General features: G+C 43.0%; 1 protein-coding gene across 7 annotated transcripts in view; it reads right to left on the minus strand.

Moving 5' to 3' along the window:
- LOC139409409 (cadherin 2, type 1, N-cadherin (neuronal)) overlaps positions 1-25,345 on the minus strand; it is a 53,693-nt gene that overhangs the window by 17,272 nt on the left and 11,076 nt on the right. For 4 of the 7 annotated variants that reach the window (XM_071154532.1, XM_071154531.1, XM_071154538.1 and 1 more), the window contains 6 exons: positions 8,592-8,833; positions 5,702-5,857; positions 5,027-5,182; positions 2,818-2,962; positions 2,539-2,711; positions 2,086-2,223 (listed from right to left, as the gene is read on the minus strand). In XM_071154532.1, coding sequence (XP_071010633.1) covers positions 2,086-2,223; positions 2,539-2,711; positions 2,818-2,962; positions 5,027-5,182; positions 5,702-5,857; positions 8,592-8,833 — 1,010 coding nt within the window. Of the gene's footprint in view, positions 1-2,085; positions 2,224-2,538; positions 2,712-2,817; positions 2,963-5,026; positions 5,183-5,701; positions 5,858-8,591; positions 8,834-8,940; positions 9,068-14,712; positions 14,773-16,650; positions 16,746-25,345 lie in introns of those variants that run through there. The other 3 variants (XM_071154535.1, XM_071154533.1, XM_071154534.1) reach the window with 3 other exon arrangements.

The raw sequence follows: 25,345 nt of genomic DNA on the forward strand, positions 1-25,345 counted from the left end.
AGACAAGATAAAACGAGCCTATCTATATAATGAATATGAATTGGGTGGGTTGAGATTATTAAATATAAAAGCACTAAAGCTCTCTCTAAAAGCTTCACTCCTTCAAAAGTTTTATTTGAACCCTAAATGGTTCTCAAGTAGATTAATAAGAAAAGCTCATCCATTGTTTAAAAATGGCCTTTTTGCCTTTGTGCAGATTGCCATATCTCATTTTCGATTAATTGAAAAACATTTTTTTTTCAAAGTATCTGTCTTTTTCAAACAAGCATTGCAGAGCTGGCTACAATTTCAAATTTCACTGCCCTGAAAAGATAGAACAAATATTACAACAAATATTATGGCTGAACTCAAATGTGCTGGTTGATAAAATACCTGTATTTATGGGAAGATGTTTGAACAGGGTGTTTTGTTCTGAAATGATATTGCAAATTGTAATGGTAGAGTTATGTCCTTCATGGAGTTATCAGAATTGTACGGGAAGGTCTGCTCAATCCAAGAGTACAATCAAATGGTTACAGCATTACCCCAAAAATGGAGGAGGCGGGTGGCAGCGGGAGGAGGTAGGGAACTGGTCTGTCTGCCCAATATAAAGGATCAAAACTGGCGGAGGAATAAAAATAGCATAAATAGGAAAGTTTACCAGTTTCATTTGAGGACCAGGATGTTGACAACTGTGCCATACAGATTGCAAAATAGTTGGGAAGAGATTTTGATGTACCGATTCCATGGTACAGGGTGTATGAGTTGATATACAGTATAAAACAACGCAAGATTCAATACTTTGTGCTTTTCAGCTAAAATTATTATATAAAATTCTTGCCTCCAACAAAATGTTGAATATTTGGGGCATAAAATCATCGAAGCTCTGCAGATTTTGTTGTGAGGTTATAGAATCAATAGACCATTTAGTTTGGTACTGCCCTCAGGTAGCCTGTTTCTGGTCTCAGGTTCAGGAATGGCTGAATATGCATAGCATTGATCTAAAATTGACCCCAGAAATAGTACTGTTAGGAAATCTGGAGAGACCGGGTCAGTCAATTACTAATATACTAATACTCTTAGTAAAAGTATTTATCTTCAACACGCAATCTGTAGAGTCTATTCGATTAGATAGATTGAAATTGTACGTTAATCATCATAGCATAGTTGAAAGATATGTGTTGCGTAGAAACACGAAGTGGGTGTCTAGCAGAGATAGATGGGAGGGGCTGAGGGAAGCTGAGGGTTGGTATGTGGAATTGGAGACAAGTGGGAGTGGAGTTGCTGTGTAAAAGAGAGAATCATGGTCAAAAGATAAAGGAGAAAAAACGTCTAAATAAAACATAATAAAGTACATTTGAATGACACTAAGTGGCAGTGTTTTTACAACTAATGCCGGTTTGCCCGAGGCTGATACCGTGCAGGTGTTTGTACACATGCATATACACACACTCTCATTCAAATAAACACATACAAGAACACACAGATACATATAATAGTGCCAGACATGCACACAAACATATACAGTTGGCATTGCTGTTATGATTTCAGTTGTCCTTGATGTCTTTTGTTTTAAATATATTTTTGTATTTAGTATTTTTTTGCATTGTTTGCTGTTTTCTTCTGTCTTTTCCTTTTTTCTCTTTAGTTCATTATCTTGGTTGTTGGTGCATTGGGGGGTTCTTGGGGGTGGGGAATGGAATTAATTGTATTTTTTATTTGTTCTCTATTTGGTCTTGAATGGTTGAGGGACAGCTATTGGGGAACTGTGGGGGGGATCTTGGAGGGTTCGGGTTTCACAAGATTGTGATCATGAAAAAGGAAACTATGACATAGTGTATATTTTATATCACTATCATGCACACACAGCCTCACACATAAGGATGGCTCTGTTGTGGAAAGACTGATACATGTTTGATCGTGTCTTGATGCTGTAGTGTTTGTCCTTTATGTTCTAATACTTTAATGTTACCCCTTCCTTGTGTTTTTTGTAATAAAAAAATAAAAAACATATATATATATATATATTTTTTTTTTTTTGTTGAAAGATTGTTTCTGTGGTGTTCTCTGTCTGTCTGTCTGTCTGTTTGTGTGTCTGTGACTTACTGTGTCAGCGGTGAACTCTGGGGGGTTATCATTGACGTCAGTGATCCTGATGATAGCTGTAGCTGTGTTAGACAGACCGTAGGTGGGGTTCCCCTCCATGTCAGTAGCCTGGATTATCAGTGTGTACTGAGGAACTTTCTGGAACGAGGAAGACAAAGAGGGGACAGGTTCAGATTACAGAGAATAACATAGACAGTCAGTATGTAAACACAAACTCATACACTGTAAAAAACTTTTTTTAAATTTTTTTACTGGCAGCCTGTAAATTACCTGTACATTACTGTAAAATGAGTTACAGTATGTTACGGTTAATTACAAATAAACTCTGAAGTACAGTATTTTACAGGAGGGTGCCAGTAAGTTATGGTAGAAACAACTGGATATTTTTTTTTTACAGTGTACACATTGATACACATCACACGTGCACACACACGCGCACACACAGCCACCCACCTCTCTGTCGAGGCCTGCTGCTACAGTGATGATGCCTCCGGTCTTGTTGTTGATGGTGAACATGTTGGAAGAAGGACTCTCAGGGTTCTGAGATATAATCTTGTATCGGAGCATCCCATTGGCTGTTTTAGGGTCATCCTTGTCCACTGATGTCACTGTCATCACAAAGGACCCTGGGAATGCAAACCAAGCAGTCAATACAAAATGCACTGTGTGTTTGTGTGTGTGCATGTGTGTGTGAGTGTGTGTATGTGTATGTGTGTGAGTGTGTGTTGTTACCTGGTTTGGAGCCCTCTGGTACTGATCCGTTGTAGATGGTGTGTGTGAACTCTGGTCTGTTGTCGTTCATGTCTATGACATTGATGACAATGTCTATGGGGTTCTCTATCTGGTTCCCATTCAGGTCCACAGCATGGGCTCGCAGCTAAATTGTCAGATAGAGGATCAGGGTTAGGACACGGTTAGGGAATGACATTGAATGGGCTCACAGCTACAGTAGATGGTCAGATACAAGATCTGGGTTAGGACACGGTTAGGGAATGACATGGAATGGGCTCACAGCTACAGTAGATGGTCAGATACAAGATCTGGGTTGGGATACAGTTAGAGAATGACATGGCATGGGCTCACAGCTACATGGTCAGATACAGGATCAGGGTTATGACACAGTTAGGGAATGGTTGGAGCCAGTTTGCGCAGTTCTGCGAAGGGGGTAGTACACAGCATTGTACGAGATCTTCAGTTTCCTGGCAAAATCTTGTATGGAATAGCCTTCATTTCTCAGAACAAGAATAGACTGACGAGTTTCAGAAGAAATAACTTTGTTTCTGGCCATTTTGAGACTGTAATCGAACTCACAAATGCTGATGCTCCAGATACTCAACTAGTCTAAAGAAGGCCAGTTTTATTGCTTCTTTAAACAGCACAACTGTTTTCAGCTGTGCTAACATAATTGCAAAAGGGTTTTCTAATGATCAATTGGCCTTTTAAAATGATAAACTTGGATTAGCTAACACAACGTGCCATTGGAACACAGGAGTGATGGTTGCTGATAATGGGCCTTTGTACGCCTATGTAGATGTTCCAAAGAAAATCAGCAGTTTCCAGCTACAATAGTCATTTACAACATTAACAATGTCTACACCGTATTTCTGATAAATTGTATTTCATTTGAATGGACAAAAAATTTGCTTTTCTTTCAAAAACAAGGACATTTCTAAGTGACCACAAACTTTTGAACGGTAGTGCATATGAATTAACAAAGCTAACCGACTGAATTTCAATATCTACTCCCCCAGAAATGAGAATTTCTGAGTCTTTCCCCTTTAAATTATCATAGAAACGACCCCTCTCAAGATTGATTGTTCAGGGTTAGAGGAATAGAAAGCCATGGATCTGGAGCTGAAAATGACGAGGTATCAAGTTGATTTTGATTCTGAAGCACAGAAACGCCCCCTAATGTTACCACCTCCCAACACCAAAATATGGAAGAGATGCAACCAAGAGCTGCGTTGTCTAAACTAGCAATGGTCACAAACTAACATTCCTATTTAATTAACACTGTTATGTACAAGAATATTAAGGTTGTAATATTGTAGAGAACAATCTAATAATTCATTGTATGTGATTCATAATGACATAGGCTAAAGAAAAATAGGTTGAGACACATTCAGCAGCACCCTGTATTTCACTACATTCTAGAGCAGTGAGTGAACGCCCTACATATTGCTTACACTTCAGAGGGCAACATTTTGAGGGCAGAGAGAGGGGAAGGGTGCGAGGTATTGAGATTGGAATGGGGCCATTTACTGAGGTTAGTGTACACTTGGCCTCTCAAGGGTGGATCTAAAGACCCTTAAGTGTTTCTCTCCTAGGGCCTTTCAACTACTGCTCTCTAACTAGAGAGCACTACAGGGAAAAAGCAGAGTACCCTCCCCCAGTACCTGTCTCCAAACAGCCATGTTAGAGAAGCCTACCACTAGGCAAGGAAAAGTAGCTGCCATAACATACTGCTGTTACAGTACCCTCACCCTGTACTCTGTCTCATAGCTGCTATACTGTGTGTGCTGCTCCCTATATCCAGTCTTCAGTAATGCCACGGAAACAGCTCATGAATATATTCATCACAGAACTTCAGTGACTCTGACAACTACATCACACTGTATGAATATTCATGAGGGAGCCCCACCCTTCATGCAAATGTCCTGCCTGCAGATATAGCCAGTTGCTTAAGTGTGTGTGTGTGTGTGTGTGTGTGTGTGTGCCTATTTGTGTCCTGCAGATCAAAGGTAACATTCTCAGACTGATGTTTCCTGTCCAACTACCTCAGGGTGACGTTTCACAAATGTTTTACATACACCAGCAAAGAATGTGGTCAGAGGGATCCTCTATGTAGGATTCCCTCCTGATTCAGTGAATCTTCCAACCAGGATTTCTGGAAAACCTGGGAAAGTTAGCAGAATTTTGAAACCCCCTACTAAACACTTACATGGAAGTTGGAGATGTGTTCGCGGTCGAGGGGTTTGGTCACAGAGAGCTGACCAGAGATTGGGTTGATGATGAAGATCCCGGTTGGAGGCTGATCAGCACCGGGTCCAGTCACACTGTACCGGAGGAGACGGTTCTTATCACGGTCCGACCGGATCTAGACCACAGGGGGATAGAGAGAGAGAGAGAGAGGGAGAGATATTCCCAGTTTAGATAGTTACACAACCACACTTTTATTTAAAACATATTTAGCTCCACTCAACAACATACACAGGCTATACAGTACAGACAGAAAGCATGTATACTGTCTCTCCACAGATTCTAATATAAATATCATACCAGAAGATTGTGTTAGGAGGAAATAGTGAGCACTACACACATACACTGTACATACCGTACATATACACAAAACATTTACACACGCGCGCACACGCACACACACACAACACACACACACACACACACACACACACACACACACACACACACACACACACACACACACACACACACACACACACACACACACACACACACACACACACACACACAATAAAACCCTCTGAGCTAGTGACCAAATGACAGACTTTGCATGACAGTGTGTTTGTCTTCTGTTGATTAGCCCCCCTGGGAAATGTGTGTGAAATGTGTCCTCTGAACCGTGTGTGTGTCGTACCCTGACTAGTTCCTCTGGGAACTGTCCTCGTGAGTTCTCAGGGACGTTGATGGGGGGGATGACCCAGTCCCTCTTTACCCGCCTCAGAGATCCATCACCCCTGACGACAACGCTACGCCATGGAAACATGATCACAGCTGCATCACTGGAGTTCACCTGCAGAGAAAAACATGTTACACACCAATATACAGACACAGACAAAAATGTAGACAAAGAGATAGATTTCTCAGACAAACCCACCCACATCAAGAAGTTATTCCAGAGAAACACCAGGAAGAAAATAAACACACAAAAACAAAATCTCTCACACACACACACACACACACACACACACACACACACACACACACACACACACACACACACACACACACACACACACACTCTGTTTATGTCCCAGAGGTCCCTAGGGGGTGTGGCCTGGTGAGTCACTCCAGATAGCTGGATTAAGGCTATCATTACTGAGGACCTGATCAATCACCATCCTGGGCTGTGTGTGTTTACCTCAAATGTATTTGCAGCCTAGGATTGCAGTTTAGTTTCCACCACACTCTAATCTGAATCTGAATACAACCCTTTAGCTATGGAATTAGGAATTAAAATACTTTGTTCATTACCCACGTAATTTAATAGGATCTTTTTTAGACATCACATCCCCTTTCTCTACCCCTCCATCTCTACCCCTCCATCTCTATCCCTCCATCTCTACCCCTCCATCTCTTTTCCTCCATCTCTTTTCCTCCATCTCTATCCCTCCATATCTACCCCTCCATCTCTACCCCTCCATCTCTACCCCTCCATATATTTTCCTCCATCTCTATCCCTTCATCTCTACCCCTCCATCTCTATCCCTACATCTCTACTCCTCGATCTCTACCCCTCCATCTCTTTTCCTACATCTCTACCCCTCCATCTCTACCCCTCCATCTCTAACCCTCCATCTCTACCCCTCCATCTCTAACCCTCCATCTCTTTTCCTCTATCTCTACATCTCTACCCCTCCATCTCTATCCCTTCATCTCTACCCCTCCATCTCTATCCCTTCATCTCTACCCCTCCATCTCTTTTCCTCCATCTCTATCCCTCCATCTCTACCCCTCCATCTCTACCCCTCCATCTCTACCCCTCCATCTCTCTTCTCTACCCCTCCATCTCTATCCCTCCATCTCTAACCCTCCATCTCTATCCCTCCATCTCTACCCCTACATCTCTATCCCTTCATGTCTACCCCTCCATCTCTACCCCTCCATCTCTATCCCTCCATCTCTATCCCTTCATCTCTACCCCTCCATCTCTACCCCTCCATCTTTACCCCTCCATCTCTACCCCTCCATCTCTATCCCTCCATCTCTATCCCTCCATCTCTACCCCTCCATCTCTTTTCCTCCATCTCTATTCCTCCATCTCTATCCCTCCATCTCTACCCCTCCATCTACATCCCTTCATCTCTATCCCTCCATCTCTATCCCTCCATCTCTACCCCTCCATCTACATCCCTCCATCTCTACCCCTCCATCTCTATCCCTCCATCTCTTTTCCTCCATCTCTTTTCCTCCATCTCTATCCATTCATCTCTATCCCTTCATCTCTATCCCTCCATCTCTACCCCTCCATCTCTACCCCTCCATCTCTTTTCCTCCATCTCTACCCCTCCATCTCTTTTCCTCCATCTCTACCCCTCCATCTCTATCCCTCCATCTCCCTCCATCTCTATCCCTCCATCTCTACCTCTCCATCTCTATCCCTCCATCTCTACCCCTCCATCTCTATCCCTCCATCTCCATTTCTATCCCTCCATCTCTACCCCTCCATCTCTTTCCTCCATCTCTTTTCCTCCATCTCTCTCCATCTCTATCCCTCCATCTCTACCCCTCCATCTCTGTCCCTTCTCTATTTCTCTATACATCTATCCCCATCCTTCTCTCTCTCCTGCTTCCTTCACCCAAATCTCACTCTATCCTTTTTCTCTCCCTCTCGCCAAACGGCTCCCTCCCTTTTCTCAGAGTCTTCTGCTCCACCTGTCTGTTAAGAGAACTAGCTGACTAATAGCTGGCTAACACTCCACTGGTTAAATTTCATCGCTTTTATTCACAGGTTTGATTTTGGTGGTGTTTTAAACAGCTTTTTCTTTTCTCACATTGTTTTCACTGCTCCCACAGAAGGCTGGGAGACTGTAATGGACACAGTAAGTGTATTGCACTGCACTATTTCTGGGAAAAATTTTACTGGGAGATGTGAACGGGTCGCTGTAGTGGCTCTTTAATGTCTCCCCTTATAGAGACAACCTCCTTTTTTCTCTAATTTACACACAGCAGGCAGCAGCACCTGATGCTATGGGAGTGTCCCAAACAACACTTTATTCCCTATATAGTGCACTACTTTTGACCAGGGCACCCATAGCGGTAGTGCACTATATAGGGAATAGGGTGCCATTTGGGATGCATGCTATACTCTAGCGAGCGCTGCCTTGTTTCTGTGGTTATCAGCACTTCACTGGCCATCAAAGGTTAACAGAGTGGGCTGTGAATTTTTATTTAGTACATTTAACATGAATGATTCCTTATAAATAAGTAAGAGTGGTCGTGAAACTTGGTTAATCGACTGGTGATGGATAATGTATTCTTATGATGAACTGCTCCTCTGACTTCCATCTCCACATCATAATTATTCATGTATTTTCTCCATACTTACACTCGTAGAAAAAAGGGTTCCAAAAGGGTTCTTTGACTGTCCCTACAGGAGAACCCTTTCGGGTTCCATGTAGAACCCTCAGTGGAAAGGCTTCTACATGGAACCCAAAATGGTTATACCAGGAATGAGAAGGGTCACCTTGAATAGATAAAAGCTTCTGCTAAATGACCATATTGTGATATTCTTATTTTATCCATACCTGTTTGTTGTGTTCTGTCGTCTCCCCCTGTCCATCTGTCCGGAGGTGGAGGTGAACGCGTGTGTTCCACTCCTCCTTGGTTTTCTGATCCCTCGCTCGCACCACCAGGAAGGCTCTCTTCCTGTCCGCAAGACGGAGGGAGTGCCGGGTGTACACCATGCCATCTTCACCCAGCCTGAAGTGCACCGCGTCGCCCACCTCCAACAGAACCCTGTCGCCCAGGCCGCAATCGGCAAAACTCACTGAAGGGAGAGAGAGAGGGGTGAGAGGGGTCAGCATGATATGAAAACATAGGAAGACAACTTAGAACAGGTCTATATATATATATATATATATATATTTCACTCACTCAACCTCACTTGGGTCACTCCAAAGTCAAAGGACTACACTTCCTAGGTCCTCTTCATATTTTATTGTAATCTCTATGTGACAATCCTTCACCTTATAACCTTATACATATTATAACATCAGCCGTCAACCATGTCTGTCTACTAAACAGAGTGAATCACTTCTCACATAGTGTTTAGTAGTGTTTGGCTCACTCAGTTACGGCACTATCTTTTCTGTTATTTTAACAGACCGTGCACTCAGGCAGAAAGAGTCTGTCAGCAGGAAAATGTCAGCTCAACTAGCCAAACATTATTACATTACCCCCAACTCAGTGGGCAGGCAATGCAACTCCTCTAGCTGCACAGTGAGGGTGAGAGGTAAGGAGAGAGAGAGAGAGAGAGGCAGAAAGAGAGAGAGGCACCGAGAGAGACAGAGACAGAAAAAGAGAGACAGAGAGAGACCATTACCTACAGAGAGATTAACCTAGAGAAGAGTCCCCTAAGCACGCTGGCCCTAGTGCTCTGTTCACAAACACAAGAAGACCCCACAGAGCTCCAGGAAAGCAAAAAACAGAGCAAACTGGAATGCTATTTGGACCTTAACAGAGAGTACACAGTGGCAGAATACCTGACCACTGTGACTGACCCAAAGCTAAGGAAAGAGAGGCCGCTGTAGGCAGACCTGGCTCTCAAGAGAAGACAGGCTACGTGCACATTGCCCACAAAATGAGGTGGAAACTGAGATGCACTTCCTAACCAACTGCCAAATGTATGACCATATTAGAGAAACATATTTCCCTCAGATTACACAAATCCATAAAGAATTTGAAAAAAAATCAAATTTTGATAAACTCCCATATCTATTGGGTGAAATACCACAGTGTGCCATCACAGCAGCAATATTTGTGACCTGTTGGCACAAGAAAAGGGCAACCAGTGAAGAACAAACACCTTTGTAAATACAACCAATACTGATGTTTATTTATTTTCCCTTTTGTATTTTAACTATTTGCACATCATTACAACACTGTATATAGACATACTATGACAAATGTCTTTATTCTATTGGAACTTGTGTGTAATGTTTTGTCACACCCTGATCTGTTTCACCTGCCTTTGTGATTGTCTCCACCCCCTCCAGGTGTCACCCACGTTCCCCATTATCCCCAGTGTATTTATACCTGTGTTCTCTGTTTGTCTGTTGCCAGTTTGTTTTGTTCGTCAAGCCTACCAGCGGATTCCCCCTTGCTCCTGTCTGTTTCTAGTTCCTGTTTACTAGTTGTCCCAGTTTTGACCATTCTGCCTGCCCTGACCTTAAGCCTGTCTGCTGTTCTGTACCTTTTTGACTCTGATCTGGATTACTGACCTCTGCCTGCCCTTGACCTGTCGTATTGCCCACCCCCTGTTCTAGCAATACACTTTTGTTAATTCAACACTGTCTGCATCTGGGTCTTCCCTAAAAAGTTTAATATTTACTGTTAATTTTTCATTGTTTATTTCACTTTTGTTTATTATCTATTTCACTTGCTTTGGCAATGTAAACATGTGTTTCCCATGCCAACAAAGCCTCTTAAATTGAAATTCAATTGAGAGAGAGAGAGAGAGAGAGAGAGAGAGAGAGAGAGACCGAGGTAAAAAGCCAATGTGAGATAGTGAGTGAAGAGGTAGAGGTAGCGGTAGAGGGATAAGAGCAGCCCACATTTGTGTCTGTGTGTGTGTGCGTGTGTCTGTGTGCGTGCCTGTGTGTGCGTGTGTGAGAGATGCGGATGAGGGAGAGTGTAAAGAATGCTACATCTCTTGTATCTTTAAGTCCATGTTTGTCCTGCTGTCTGACCTAAAAATGACATATCCTACGTTGGAATTCACTCACACAAAACATGTCTGGTGAAAGGGTGACTGCGTTTGTGAACACACACACACACACACACACACACACACACACACACACACACACACACACACACACACACTTTAGAGAGTATCTCCCTGCAGAGGGACAGGTGTCACTGGCAGGGCTGTGTAAATGTTCATTAATCATACATACAGAGAGAGAGAGATGTGCTGAAAGCTACATGGTGCAAAAGCAAAGCGCTCACTGCCATCTTATCCTCTTCTCTTCTCCAATATTCAGAATCTACTGTGGAGGAACTAGGGCAGTGTGTGTGTGTGTGTGTGTGTGTGTGTGTGTGTGTGTGTGTGTGTGTGTGTGTGTGTGTGTGTGTGTGTGTGTGTGTGTGTGTGTGTGTGTGTGTGTGTGTGTGTGTGTGTGTTTAACTATTCTTGTGGAGATCAGAAGTCCCCACAAGATTGGTGAATGAACAAAAATGTTGTTAGTCCCCACGAGTTCAAATGCTATTTCTAGGGGGTTTAGGGTTAAGGCTAGAATTAGTGTTAGGGTTAGAATTACGTTAAGCGTCAGGGTTAGGAACTAGGGTTTGCTTCAGGGTTAGGAGCTAGGGTTAGGTTTAGGAATAAAGTTATGTTTTTGGGTTAGGGTTAGGGGTTAGGGAAAATAGGATTTGTCCCCACAAGTTGAACTGTACAAGACTGTGTGTGCGTGTGTGTGTGTGTGTGCGTGTGCGTGTGTGTGTGTGTGTGTGTATCACTCACAGCCAGAACGGCAGTAAATAAAGGAGAAACAACAGAGGCAGACACTCACTGATATCACACTGGTGGAGGTAGGAAACGAGGAGGGAGGAAACAAGGGAGGGGAAGGGGGAGTGAGAGAGACCGGAGGGATAGAGGGAGGGGGAGGAGAGGAAGAACAGACTGGGGAAGAGAAACAGACACAAAGGAGAAAGGGCAAAAAAATTAAATGATCTGTATTGGAGTTCTACTGAGCCTTTTTTAATTGAAACAGCAGTCCTTCCCTCTACTTTACACCTCCATTTAGCTCCCCTCTATGTTTACTGTCCCTTCCTATATGAGAGAGTGTGTATTTCCTGGAGTCTATATCGACTGGGCCGTGAGTTGTGTAATATTTATCATTTGGCCTTGCTCTCTGGTTCTGTATTGATGTGATCACTGTCGCACATAGATTTTTTCACTAGCTGTGTGGAGTACTGACTGCTGTTATAACCATGTTGTTTATAACTGGTATCTGTACTGTACTCTACACTACACAACATACATACACACACACACGCACGCACGCACACACACACACACACACACACACACACACACACACACACACACACACACACAACACACACACACACACACAACAACAACAAAAGACACCCAGATACAGAGAGGGAATCAGTTATCCAGCCTAGTGGATTACATTATCATTAGATCAGAAGCAGAGGACCTGAGGCAGAGACAGAAGTTAAACGCTAAGCTAGTGAAACAGCACACTGACAAATGCTTAGGCATAGAAACAGCAGTGTGCTAAGCACTACAGCTACAGAAACAGCAGACTAGTAAGGAGTTTGACATAGAAGAAGCAGTGCACTAAGCACTCAAGAAATGACAACAAGATGGCAGCTCTGCTTCTTGCTCCTAAGGAACTATTTTGTTTTTTGTGTGTTATTTCTTACATCATTAGCCCAGAACATTTTTTGTGTGTTATTACATAAAGCTGGAAAGAACTTTTGGATATCAGAGTGACGGTAACTCACCAGCATTACGACCAAGAATACGACTTTCCTGAATTGGATCCTTTGTTTGTACCGCCCAGGGCAATTAAACTTATCGCCCAAGGCAATTGAACTTATCCCAGAGGCTGCTCCAAGACGCCGCCAGCGGAGAAGAGGTATTCAGAATGGACTTCTAGTCCGACTCAGGATGCGTGCAAACCATCCACCGCTTCCGAGTATATTACTCGCTAATGTTCAGTCTCTGGACAATAAAATAGACAAGCTCAGGGCGAGGATCTCCTTCAAAAGAGACATCAGGGACTGTAACATACTCTGTTTCACGGAATCATGGCTCTCTCGGGATATACTGTCCCTGTCCAGACAGCCAGCTGGGTTCTCAGTACATTGCGCAGACAGAAATAAAGAACTCTCTGGGAAGAAGAAAGGCGTTGGTGTATGTTTCATGATTAACCACTCATGGTGTGATTGCGATAACATACAGAAACTCAAGTCCTTTTGTTCACCCAACCGATAAAACCTCACAATCAAATGCTGACCGTATTACCTCCCAAGATAATGATCTTCAGTTACAGTCACATCCGTGTATATTCATTCCCCCTCAAGCCAATACCAAGACGGACCTCAAGGAACTACACTGGACTTTATGTAAACTGAAAACCACATATCCTGTGGCGGCATTTATTGTAGCTGGGGATTTTAACAAAGCAAATCTGAGGAAAACACTACCGAAATTCAATCAACACATTTACAGTAGTACTCTGGAAAAACATTCAACCACTGCTTCTCCCCTTCTGAGATGCCTACAAGGCCCCCCCACGGCCTCCCGTTGGCAAATCAGATCACAACTCAATTTTGCTCCTCCATTCCTATAGGCAGAAACACAAACAGGAAGTACCCATGTTATGGTCTATTCAATGCTGGTCTGACCAATCGGAATCCATGCTTCAAGATTGTTTTAATCACGCGGACTGGGATATGTTGCGGGTAGCCTCTGAGAACAACATTGATGTATACACGGACACGGTGACTGAGTTCATCAGGAAGTGTATAGGGGATGTTGTTCCCACTGTGACAATTAATACCTACCCAAACCAGAAATGGTAGATAGATGGCAGCATTCGCGCAAAACTGAAAGAGCGAACCACCACATTTAACCATTGGCAAGGTGACTGGCAATATGGTTCAATAGTGTATTTATTCCCTCCGTAAGGCAATCAAACAGGCAAAACATCAGTACGGAGACAAAGTGGCACAGCCACAAAGTCATAAAATCAGATTTTACACCTAACCCTAACATAACCCTAACCACACTGCTAATCCTAATGCCTAACCCTAACCTTAAATTAAGACCAAATAGCAATTTTTACAATATAGACAATTTTGACTTTGTAACTGGCCCATTGCTCAGTTTTCCTCAATGGCAAGATTCATGACAATAAACGTCAACCTGCGAGAATAAACTACATGGTAATAGCTTAACAGTGCTAAATAGACTAGGGCTGTGGAGATGCAATGCAGTGCAAAGTGCTACTGCTAGGCTACAGCTAACTGTGTGCTTAGCATGTAGAGACACACATATTTCCCACATTACAAACATACTAAGGGTAGTATAGGACTATAGACATCTAGAGCAGATAAATCTGTGTTTCAATCTCCTCTGATTTGTTTTGTTTGTTGCAAAAAATATTTCCATGGAACACATAGCTCAGGTATCTGTGGTAGCTACAGGTCAGGGACAGGGTAACCAGGTCTTAAACCAGGTTTGTTCAATGGATGAGTCATTATAGCAGCACAGCCAGCAGTCATAGTGTTTAGCTGCTCAGTGTTAAACGGCCTGAAGAGCTGCCGTTGATGTGCAGTACAGCAGCTCTGCTCAGAATAGAGCACACAGAGACATTCACATTCACACACACGCAGTTGCACACACACACAGTTGCACACACACACAGTTGCACACACACACAGTTGCACACACACACACACACACACACACACACACACACACACACACACACACAATAGCAGACAAGCAACCACACTTGTAGGCTACAATTCAAAGTTTACATAGACATACAACAAACATATTTATTTTTTTTAAACGTATTTTTCGAAAAATAAGTTTAGCCTCTCAAAGCGCTTCAAGATGACATAAGTGAGTGCTACAAGGCGATAGTCATTTAGTCCAGTTACCTTAGCTTTCTTGGGTACAGGAACAATGGTGACCATCTTGAAGCATGTGGGGACAGCAGACTGGGATAGGGAGAGATTGAATACGTCCGTAAGCACTCCAGCCAGCTTGTCTGTGCATGCTCTGAGGACGTGGCTAGGGATGCCGTCTGGGCCGGCAGCCTGGCGAGGGGTAACACGCTTAAATGTCTTACTTACGTCGGCCACATGCTAGATTACGGACACATCATTTATAGATCGGCAGGTAAGGGTGCTCTCGAGCAGCTAGATGTTCATTACCATTCGGCCATCAGATGTGCCACCAACGCTCCTTATACGACACATCAAGGCACTCTATACTCCTCTGTAAACTGGCCATCTCTGTATACCCGTTGTATACATGTTATTTATAAAATCCTCTTAGGCCTCACTCCCCCCTATCTGAGATACAGTTGAAGTTGGAAGTTTACATACACCTTAGCCAAATACCTTTAAACTCAGTATATCAAAAGTCCTGACATTTGCTCCCAAAGACTTGTGGAGGTCTACAATTTTTTTCTGAGGTCTTGGCTGATTTCTTTTGATTTTCCCATGACGTCAAGCAAAGAGGCACTGAGATTGAAGGCCTTGAAATATATCCACAGGTACACCTCCAATTGACTCAAATTATATCAATTAGCCTATCAGAAGCTTCTAAAGCCATGACATAATTTTCTGGAATTTTCCAAGCTTTTTAAAGGCACAGTCAACTTAGTGTATGTGAACTTCTGACCCACTGGAATTGTGATACAGTGAATTATAAGTGAAATAATCTGTCTGTAAACAATTGTTGGAAAAATGACTTGTGTTATGCACAAAGTAAATGTCCTAACCGATTTGCCAAAACTATAGTTTGTTAACAAGAAATGTGTGGATTGGTTGAAAAACGGGTTTTAATGACTCCAACCTAAGTGTAAGTAAACTTCTGACTTCAACTATATCTACTGCAGCCCTCATCCTCCACATACAACACCTGTTCTGTCAGTGACATTCTGTTAAAGGTCCCCAAAGCACACACATCCCTGGGTCGCTCCTCTTTTCAGTTCGCTGCAGCTAGCGACTGGAACGAGCTGCAACAAACACTCAAACTGGACAGTTTTATCTCAATATCTTCATTCAAAGACTCAACCATGGACACTCTTACTGACAGTTGTGGCTTTTTTGTGTGATTGTTGTGTGAGTGTATTGTTGTTTCTACCTTCTTCCCCTTTATGCTGTTGTCTGGGCCCAATAATGTTTGTGCCATGTTTTGTGCTGCTACCATGTTGTTTTGCTACCATGTTGTTGTTGCCATGTCTTGCTGCCTTGCTATGTTGTTGTCTTAGGTCTCTCTTTATGTAGTGTTGTGTTGTCTCTCTTGTTGTGATGTGTGTTTTGTCCTCTATTGATATTGTATTAATTTTTATATTTAATTCCAGGCTCGTCCCCGCAGGAGACCTTTTGGTAGGCTGTCATTGTAAATAACTATTTGTTCTTAAGTGACTTGCCTAGTTAAATAAGGGTTAAATATATATATTTTTAAATATATCAATAATAATACAAAAACACAAATTAAAAACACACACACACACACACACACACACACACGTGCCTTTTGGGCCCATGCCACTCCAGTTTACACCAATTAAAAAGCCTGGAATGGTTTTATTTAACGCACATTAACAGATATTTCACGAGTCAGAGAGTGAGCATCTGCCAAGCATATACCAGGCACTGTACTGTGCTGCACCTGGTGCACACACACACATACACGCATGCACGCGCACACACGTCACACGCAAAGTTATTTATACCACTTAGCATGTGTGTGGGCGAGAGAAAGAGATAAAGAGGAAGAAAGAGAAAGAAAGAGAGAGGAAGAGAGCGAGATAAAGAGAGAGAAGAGTGAGAGATAGAGGACACAATCTGAAACAAAAAACTCACTTGCACACATCAGCCCTCTCTCCTGCAGGCGGAGTCAGGAGTTTGGCGAAGACAAAGAGAACTCACTCAGCCCCTCCCTCCTGGGCCGGAGTGGGTAGAGCAGCAGTGTGTGTGGTGTGTGTTCCAGGCAGGCTTGACCCAACAAAAATGTTTATATTGGGGAAAAAACCATGCAAACACATACACACACACACACGGACAGAGCCCTGCTTTGCGGGCAGCAGCAGGTGGGGTCTTAGTGAGGATTAGACTGAAGCTCAAGGTTGATTGTTTTTCTTTGTTTTATCCAGCCAACAGACAGAGCCGTTAGAGCCAGTCAGAAACTAGAGCTGCACGTCTTCTCCATTAGTTTGGCAGCAACTGACTATGGATCACCTCATTCGTCCCAGTCTTACTGTCTTATCTCTGGCTTCACTAATGAGGCACAGCAGAGCCAGAATGGCTGCTGCAGAATGTGTGAATGTGCGTAGTGGTGGAAACTGCCATTTCACACGGTTCTCCATAGAGCCGTATGGCACAAAGGTTTCATATATAATAGTCAAAAAAGCTGCATTTATTGCAGATGGGGATTCTGCCAAGCGAGTTTCTTTGGGTGCATGTTGATCAGGATTAATCTGATACATTTAGTGCTGGGCAGCAACAAAAGCTTGCACATAACCCGTACTGGACAAAATGGTGTGTGTTTTTCAGAGGTTAATAATGACACCGAGTGTCGGCAAAAGGAAATTAGGTCAGAAATAGGGAAGTAAGACTGGAAATAGATTTGTGTGTGTGTAGGTGTGTGTATGTGTGTGTTGAATGTGCATGACTGAGCTTGTGTGTGTGTGTGTGTGAGACAGAATGAATTACATTCTCTAAAGCATAATGAAGTTTGTAGACAGTCTGCACGGCAATTGTTTCCACGGTGAATCTACAGATGACCCTGCTTCTCAAAGCAGGAAAATAACCCTGCAGCAACAGGGAATGTGAATTATTATATGGATTGTAATTAATAGATATTTTTATAGCGGTTGATACATTTCATGTTAGGGAAAATCAGGTCTGACATTTTTATTAGGACATTACAAACTTTGAAACCTTTGAAATCTTTTTAAACCTTTTAAACCTTGAATACACAAACATTTTCTGCGATAACAGAGTGATCAAATTAAGATTATACAACATGGTTGCCTACAAATATGCTATCTGTTCAAAAACAGCCTGTGCACTGTCCTCATCCACAAACACAGATTTAATTTTACATTTTAATAATCTGTCCCCAAACAGAGATTAAAAGACAACAACAAAAGAGATCCACAAACAGGATGAATTACTCTGTTAAATCTTAGTGAACAATTTCCTATTTCCTATCAAGCACCTCACATTCTGACCTCAGATATTGCAGTGTGTGTGTGTGTGTACACACGTGTGTGTGACTGTGTGTTTCAGCCAGGTGTCATGATGTTGGCTTGGGGGTAGGTTTATGACAGTCATAAATACCTCTTTCCCCCTTTTCCCCTCTCTACCCTACTGATGTTACATTTGCAAAACCTTTGGTTAACATAGAGATTCTGGGAACATCAGTAGGTGGGGGTAAATGAACTATATTCTGGTACTCCGACCAATTGAACATATGCGGTGGTACTTAATGAATATGATGTCAGTTCGGTTGTCATCTGAGACATTCTCATCAATGATAAGATGACATAAACTCTACAGTGGAAAGTCTACACATCAGAGTTATCGGATTCACATGGAATTGTTGTTCAATTTAAATGTTTGAATATGAAATTATTCGTGATGGGATGAAATGTGATTTTAGCTTCTAAGATAGGGCTCTGCTCAATCAGTGGCCCGCCCCTGTGAAGGGACATGGGCTATAAAACTTTTCAAACACGCCCTCCTCTCCCTTCCTATATAAGCCCTTGACGACAATATAACCTCCTGTTCCGAGGATGTGGGGACGACGGTCCGATGTCAGAATGGTTTAGTTAATAACTACAGAACGAAGCCAACATCAGCGTGAGCTTTGGTTGCGAATGGTATGAACTTTTAACTCTTATTCACTACAGAAGTGATACCTCCTAGCCGTTGAGTTAGCAACAGCCGCTGCAAACGAGGGTTAGGAAGGAACAGACAGAGTATCCCGTCTATCACACAACAATGTTACTACAACGTATTCAATTAACAACCAGAGACATTCTTCAAAGGACAAAGGACTCGGTTGGGCAACACGGCCTTCCATCTACCACCAACCTACCGAAACGCAGCTCAGAGTAAATATTTATTGCATTTTCCTTTTCCTTTTCCAAATGGGCGGTAATTTAGAATGCATAAGATACTGTATTTACGATAGCACAGCTTCGGCCTTTGTTCCTCAGTCTTCCCGCTCTTTCACTCAAACCCAGCCCCTTTTCTTTTGTGTAACAAGCTGTCATATCTGTTCCGCCTGCTAGGGACGTTTTCCTTTATGACGTAATTTGTAATCAAGTTATGATTTAATTATGTGTATGCGTAATTCTGTGTGATTAGTTTGGTATTTAGTAAATAAATAATTAAACCCAATTTTGCATTGCTGTTTCAACTTGTTAGCCAGGGTTCGTGCAGATAACCAAGAATTTACAACTTTCAGATGAGACTGAATTAAGATGACGATTAATATTGACTGCTATTGATGTAAAATATTACTAGGTCTTTAAGAGTTTATTCGGCAGATAACAGCTCTATAAACATTATTTCGTGGTGCCCCGACTGTCTAGTTAATTACAGTTACATGATTAGCTCAATCAGGTAATATTAATTACAGAGAAATTATTTTAAGGAATAGCATGTCATATCACTTAATCCGGCATAGCCAAAGACACTAAACAGGTATTGATCCTTGTAATCACTTATAGATCCTGTATATAAATGAATGATGGGTTTGTATAACAGCTATTTAATGTGTGTGTGTGTGCGCGTGTGCGCGTGCGCGTGTGTGTGTGCGCGTGTTTATGTACATGTGTGTGTACTTGTGTGTGTGTGTGACAGCTGGGGGTCAGTGGATGACAGATGAGAGAGCGTGAGCTCAGTGTCTCTAAGGACAAAGAGGACAGTCAACTTCCCCTCCCTCCCTCCCTCCCTCCCTCCCTCCCTCCCTCCCTCCCTCCCTCCCTCCCTCCCTCCCTCCCTCCCTCCCTCCCTCCCTCCCTCCCTCCCTCCCTCCCTCCCTCCCTCCAGTCAGAATGACTTACACAGCCCAAGTCACTATTCCCTGCCTCATAAACTCCACATTAACAAAACATGTCCAATTCAACTCCCACATACTACACTCTAAAAAATGCTCCAACAACTTCCACTCAGAAAACTAGCTACAGTAGCAAAGCCATCACCAACTTAGTTCATGTGTTTGTTGTTAAAAAGACCTCAGTCAGTCATCGCTGTCCCCTGCCACTGCCTGTGCCAAGAACACATAGACAGCATCCCAAATGGCACCCTCTTCACTATTTAGTGCATTGATTTTAGCCAGGGACTGAGAGGAGCTGGTTGCTTAGTGCTGCTTTGAAATGTGATGCCTTTCTCTGGTCCAGGGGGTGGGGCTGGGCATTTAGGGGGACGGGCCATGGCTCCATCATTCACTACCAGCTCCTCTGACACCACAGCACCATGGAAACCATGTCAAATCAATTGGCCACGCCCTGAAAAGCCAATATGGTGACGATAAACATGCCGTTAGGGAGTAGTGACCCATCACACATGCACGTGCACAAAGACTGTAATCACACACACAAACGCATGCACACACACACCGAGCGCCTCGAACTGAGCTACTGTTGAATGTTTTAGATAATGATTTTTAAACTCATTGGGAAGGGCTTGTAAGCAAGCATTCCATGGTGAAGTCTACACCTGCCGCATGTGGCAAATAACCTGTAGTATCCACCCAGCAGCATTACCATGTGAAGAAGCTGAAGAGGAGTCCTGATAAATACATACACCCACAGCTACATCACAGTCAATAGAATAGAATAGCAGAGGATCCACTCAACAGCTAGCCTCTTCCAGTCCCTCTATGTACTATTAATGGTAGGGCCATTATCACTGTTCAAGGCCTAGCCATTTAAACATATATACTGCATTATATAATAATATTGCAATATTGCAAAAATCACTGAAGCTGGAGATATCTCTCTCTCTAACTTTAAGCATCAGCTGTCAGAGCAGCTTACCGATCATTGTACCTGTACACGATCATTGGGCCTGTACAAATAGCACATCCAACTACCTCGTCCCCATATTGTTATTCTTCTTTTTCCTCTTTTGCACCCCAGTATCTCTACTTGCACATCATCATCTGCATATCTATCATTCCAGTGTTAATGCTAAATTGTAATTATTTTGCCTCTATGGCCTATTTATTGGCTTACCTCCCTAATCTTCTACATTTGCACACACTGTACATAGATTTTTCTATTGTGTTACTGACTGTACGTTTGTTTATGTGTAACTCTGTGTTGTTGTTTTTGTCGAATTGCTTTGCTTTATCTTGGCCAGGTAGCAGTTGTAAATGAGAACTTGTTCTCAACTGGCCTACCTGGTTCAATTAAGGAAATAAAATAAAATAAAAAATTGGCCCAGCGTTGTCCGGGTTAGGTTTGGCTGATCGCGCTCTAGCGACTTCTTGTGGCGGACTTGGCACATGCAGGCTGACTTCGGTCGTGAGTTGAACGTTGTTTCTTCCGACACATTGGTGTGGCTGGTTAAGCGGGAGGGCGTTAAGAAGCGCGGCTTGGCGAGTCATGTTTAAGAGGACGCATTACTCGACCTTAGCCTCTCACGACCCCGTTGGGGAGTTGCAGCGATGAGACAAGATCGTAATTGGATATCACAAAATTTGGGAGAAAAAGGGGGTGAAATACAAAAATAAAAAAGAATGCACTGTTCCAAAATGTGATTGTTACGCAACAGGACAGTTAACCCACGATGCCCTCAAACCGAGGCACGCTGCCTGCAAATTATCTATAGGCTGTTACAACCTGTCCATTTCAAATCATTTTCCAGTAAATTGTGTTTTCTAACAATAGTTTGAATTGAGGTGTGTTCCGCCTCCACACTAATTCACATTTCACTGTTGACGACAATTTACATTTGAGCCATTACTGAGCCGGACAAAATTCTCTCTTCAATGAGAGCCCAGTGTTTCCCCAGATTAAGTATGCAGACATTTGCACATTCTCCAGTCAGTACAGAACTTCAGAACTTGCATGAACTTTTCCCCCCATGGGACATTTTCCAGCTGGCACCTGCATTGCCTTCATTGTTGTTTTCCTTACATGTTTGTTGACATCATACAATGCATTCCAGTTGTCGAAGGGATGGTTAACTTGTCTTTCATGTAAACTTCCGGATGGAAGTGAATGATGGTAGACAACACACCCCCTTCAACATGCATACTGCAAACAGACCCAACTCATCTTATAAACTCTTATCTTTAGTTGACACGAAAAAACAAACATGGCGGCAGGCACAAAACTACCCATCGTCAGATTACTTCCGATTTTTAGAAAGTATTTTACTCAACTATTTCGATCAGTGGTGAGCTCACCTGTGATGTGATGAATTGTTAGTAGTAATTGCTATTAGCTAATTCATATTATGGTTTCTGCTCTCACTGCTCTCATTGAGGACAAAGTTGTAAAGACTGTGTTTGTGCAAAATGTTTCTGTAAAAAATACAGTGTGGCCAGTTCAAGCGCTGACTGCTGCGTCAATCGAAACTGAATGCTCTAAAAAAGCATTCTAATCTGTTACGCTCGTCGTTTGAATGAGGAGACCAAGGTGCAGCGTGGTAGGCGAACATCTTACTTTTATTAAAATGAACACCGAAAACCAACAAAATACAAAACAAACGTAAAGTTCGGCAGGCTACACAGCAACTATACAAAATCAAGATCCCACCAACTAAGGTGGGAAAAAGACTGCCTAAGTATGATCCCCAACGATAGACAGCTGCCTCTGATTGGGAACCATACCAGGCCAAACAAAGAAATAGAAAAACTAGATTGCCCACCCTAGTCACACCCTGACCTACCCAAAATAGAGAATTAAAAGGATCTCTAAGGTCAGGGCGTGACATAATCACACCGGTTTGAGTGTACACTGCTGGGACCACTGTAGAATGATCACACCTGTGTGTTTATATGTGTCAAAGGGTTAACTAAACACATCAAGGATGTTTTTCTACATGGATCACTACTGTACTTAACTAAGATGAACTATGTTTTGACACACAATGGTATAGAGGGAGGCAGAGCACGCATACACAACCAGATACATCCACCATATCACATAAACAACAATTATTTTTGCATAATGCTGCAAAACAGGAGCACATGAGACATGAGGAGCTGATAGACAGGCTAGATAATACACAAAGAATATCTGTCATACCGTCATTGTAAATACGAATTTGTTAAATAAAGGTGAAATGAATCTAGGACTTTGTCTGTGGAGATGGTTGGAGAGTAGAAGACACTGACGATCCTACATCTCATAATCTGTAGTTTTCCTGTAAGATGTAATTATCACCTTCTGCACTCTGATAACACCCCACCCTACAGAGTACTGCACTCCTCTGCTTCACAAACACACGCACACACACACGGGACGCCCACACACAAACACGTGTACACACTCACACACACAAGTACACGCACGCACACACTCTGCTCTGCTCCTCTCTGTTATGTGTGCCACAGGGAGGGTGTCTGAAAGCAGAGAGAGGAGAGCCGGCCAGCCGGCTGGCTGACGTGTTGTTAGTGATGAACTCATCTCTGTTAATGAAGCTATTCACAGGTCCTCTATACAGCAGCACCGAGCTCTGCGTCCTCAATGGCACCTACTTCTCTATATTGTACACTACTTTTGACTAGAGCCTATAGGGATCTGTTCAAAAGCAGTGCACTATATAGAGAATAGGGTGCAGTTTGGGATGCGGAGCTAAGCCTTTATCCTATTAACAGCCCAGGCCAAGGCCAAGGCATTCAGCCACATGCTAAGTAAAGCATGATAACTGGGTTTCATGCAGAGTTACCACACAAAGGCCATCTCAATGCATCTGAAGACAGCAAACTGACAATGATAAGGGATGCTGTGTGTGTGAGTGTGTGTGTGTGTGAGTATGTAGTGGACATTCACCAGCAGCAGCATATCTCAGCCTGTCTCTCTGTGTCTCATTATATAAAATGGCTGTGATTTATAACACCGTAGTGTATTTTACTGAGTCTAAGGTTATTTTATCAGTTAAGGTGGGCTGGTTTATGGGTGGTGTGAGGTTGTTTTATGCTTCATAATTAGGCCTATGTTTCATACGGTGTTTGAGGTTGTTTTATGCTTCATGATTAGGCCTATGTTTCATACGGTGTTTGAGGTTGTTTTATGCTTCATGATTAGGCCTATGTTTGATATGGTGTTTGCGGTTGCTCCCAAGTGGCGCAGCGATAAAGGCACTGCATCTCAGAGCTAGAGGTGTCACTACAGACCCTGGTTCGATCCTGTGCTGTATCACAACCTGCTGTGATCAGGAGTCCCATAGGGCGGCACAAAATTGTTTGGGTTAGGGGAGGGTTTGGCCGGGGTAGGCTGTCATTGTTAAAATAAGAATTTGTTCTTAACTGACTTTAAATACAGGTAAAAAAATCCACGTTTGAGGTTGTTTCATGGTTAGGCCTGTTTCATATAGTGTTTTATGGCCTGGTAAAGCTATGTCATGTCCCTGGCTAGTGGGTAATTCTAAACAGAGCATGTTGGAGAGGGATAGGGGGTAGGGGTTTTGAGGGCTAATTCTAAACAGAGAAGGTTGGGAAAGGGGTTAACAGTGTAGGTCGGAAAGAGGTTAGGGACTTGAGGAAGGGGGTAGGACTTTTGAGGGGTCATTCCAAACAGAGCAGTTTGGGTAGTGGGACAGGGGTTAAGGGGCTTTGGGAGGGGTTAGGGGTTTGAGTGGTAATTTGGCGGATCTAAACACCAGTCCAGCTGTCAAGCTTGGGGAGCAGACCAAACAGATCAAACATACACAGACAGGAGACATACAGACAGAGCTAATCCTTATAGGACAGCTGTCATGGTACAGACCTCCCCTTGATACTGGCACGGACACACACGCAACAACACACAAAGAGACACACACAAACACACAAACATTCCTGACCCTGAAAACGACAATAGGTTATGCCAGATGGGTGGTATAACCTACACACAGACTCAAAAGCATACACACACACAGAAAGTGGTTTGTCAGGCTGATGGGTTGGATAATCACTGACATGGATATAGGTTGTCTAAAAGGTGCCCCCTAACTCATACTCTTACCCTAACCTTAACCCAAAAACCTAACCTTAACCCTAACCCTAGCTCCTAACCCTAGATCCTAACCCTAATTCTAACCTTAACCCTAAACCCCCTAGAAATAACATTTGACCTTGTGGTGACCAGTTGGTAACATTTACTATTCCTCACAAGAATAGTTAAACACGTCCCCACACACACACGCGTCCACACACACACGTCCACACACACACGTCCCCACACACACATGTCCCCACACACATGTCCCCACACACACACACACACACACACACACACACACACACACACACACACACACACACACACACACACACACACACACACACACACACACACACACACACACACACACACACACACACACACACTAT

Source organism: Oncorhynchus clarkii, chromosome 5 (assembly GCF_045791955.1).
Source record: "Oncorhynchus clarkii lewisi isolate Uvic-CL-2024 chromosome 5, UVic_Ocla_1.0, whole genome shotgun sequence".
Lineage (NCBI taxonomy): Eukaryota > Metazoa > Chordata > Actinopteri > Salmoniformes > Salmonidae > Oncorhynchus > Oncorhynchus clarkii.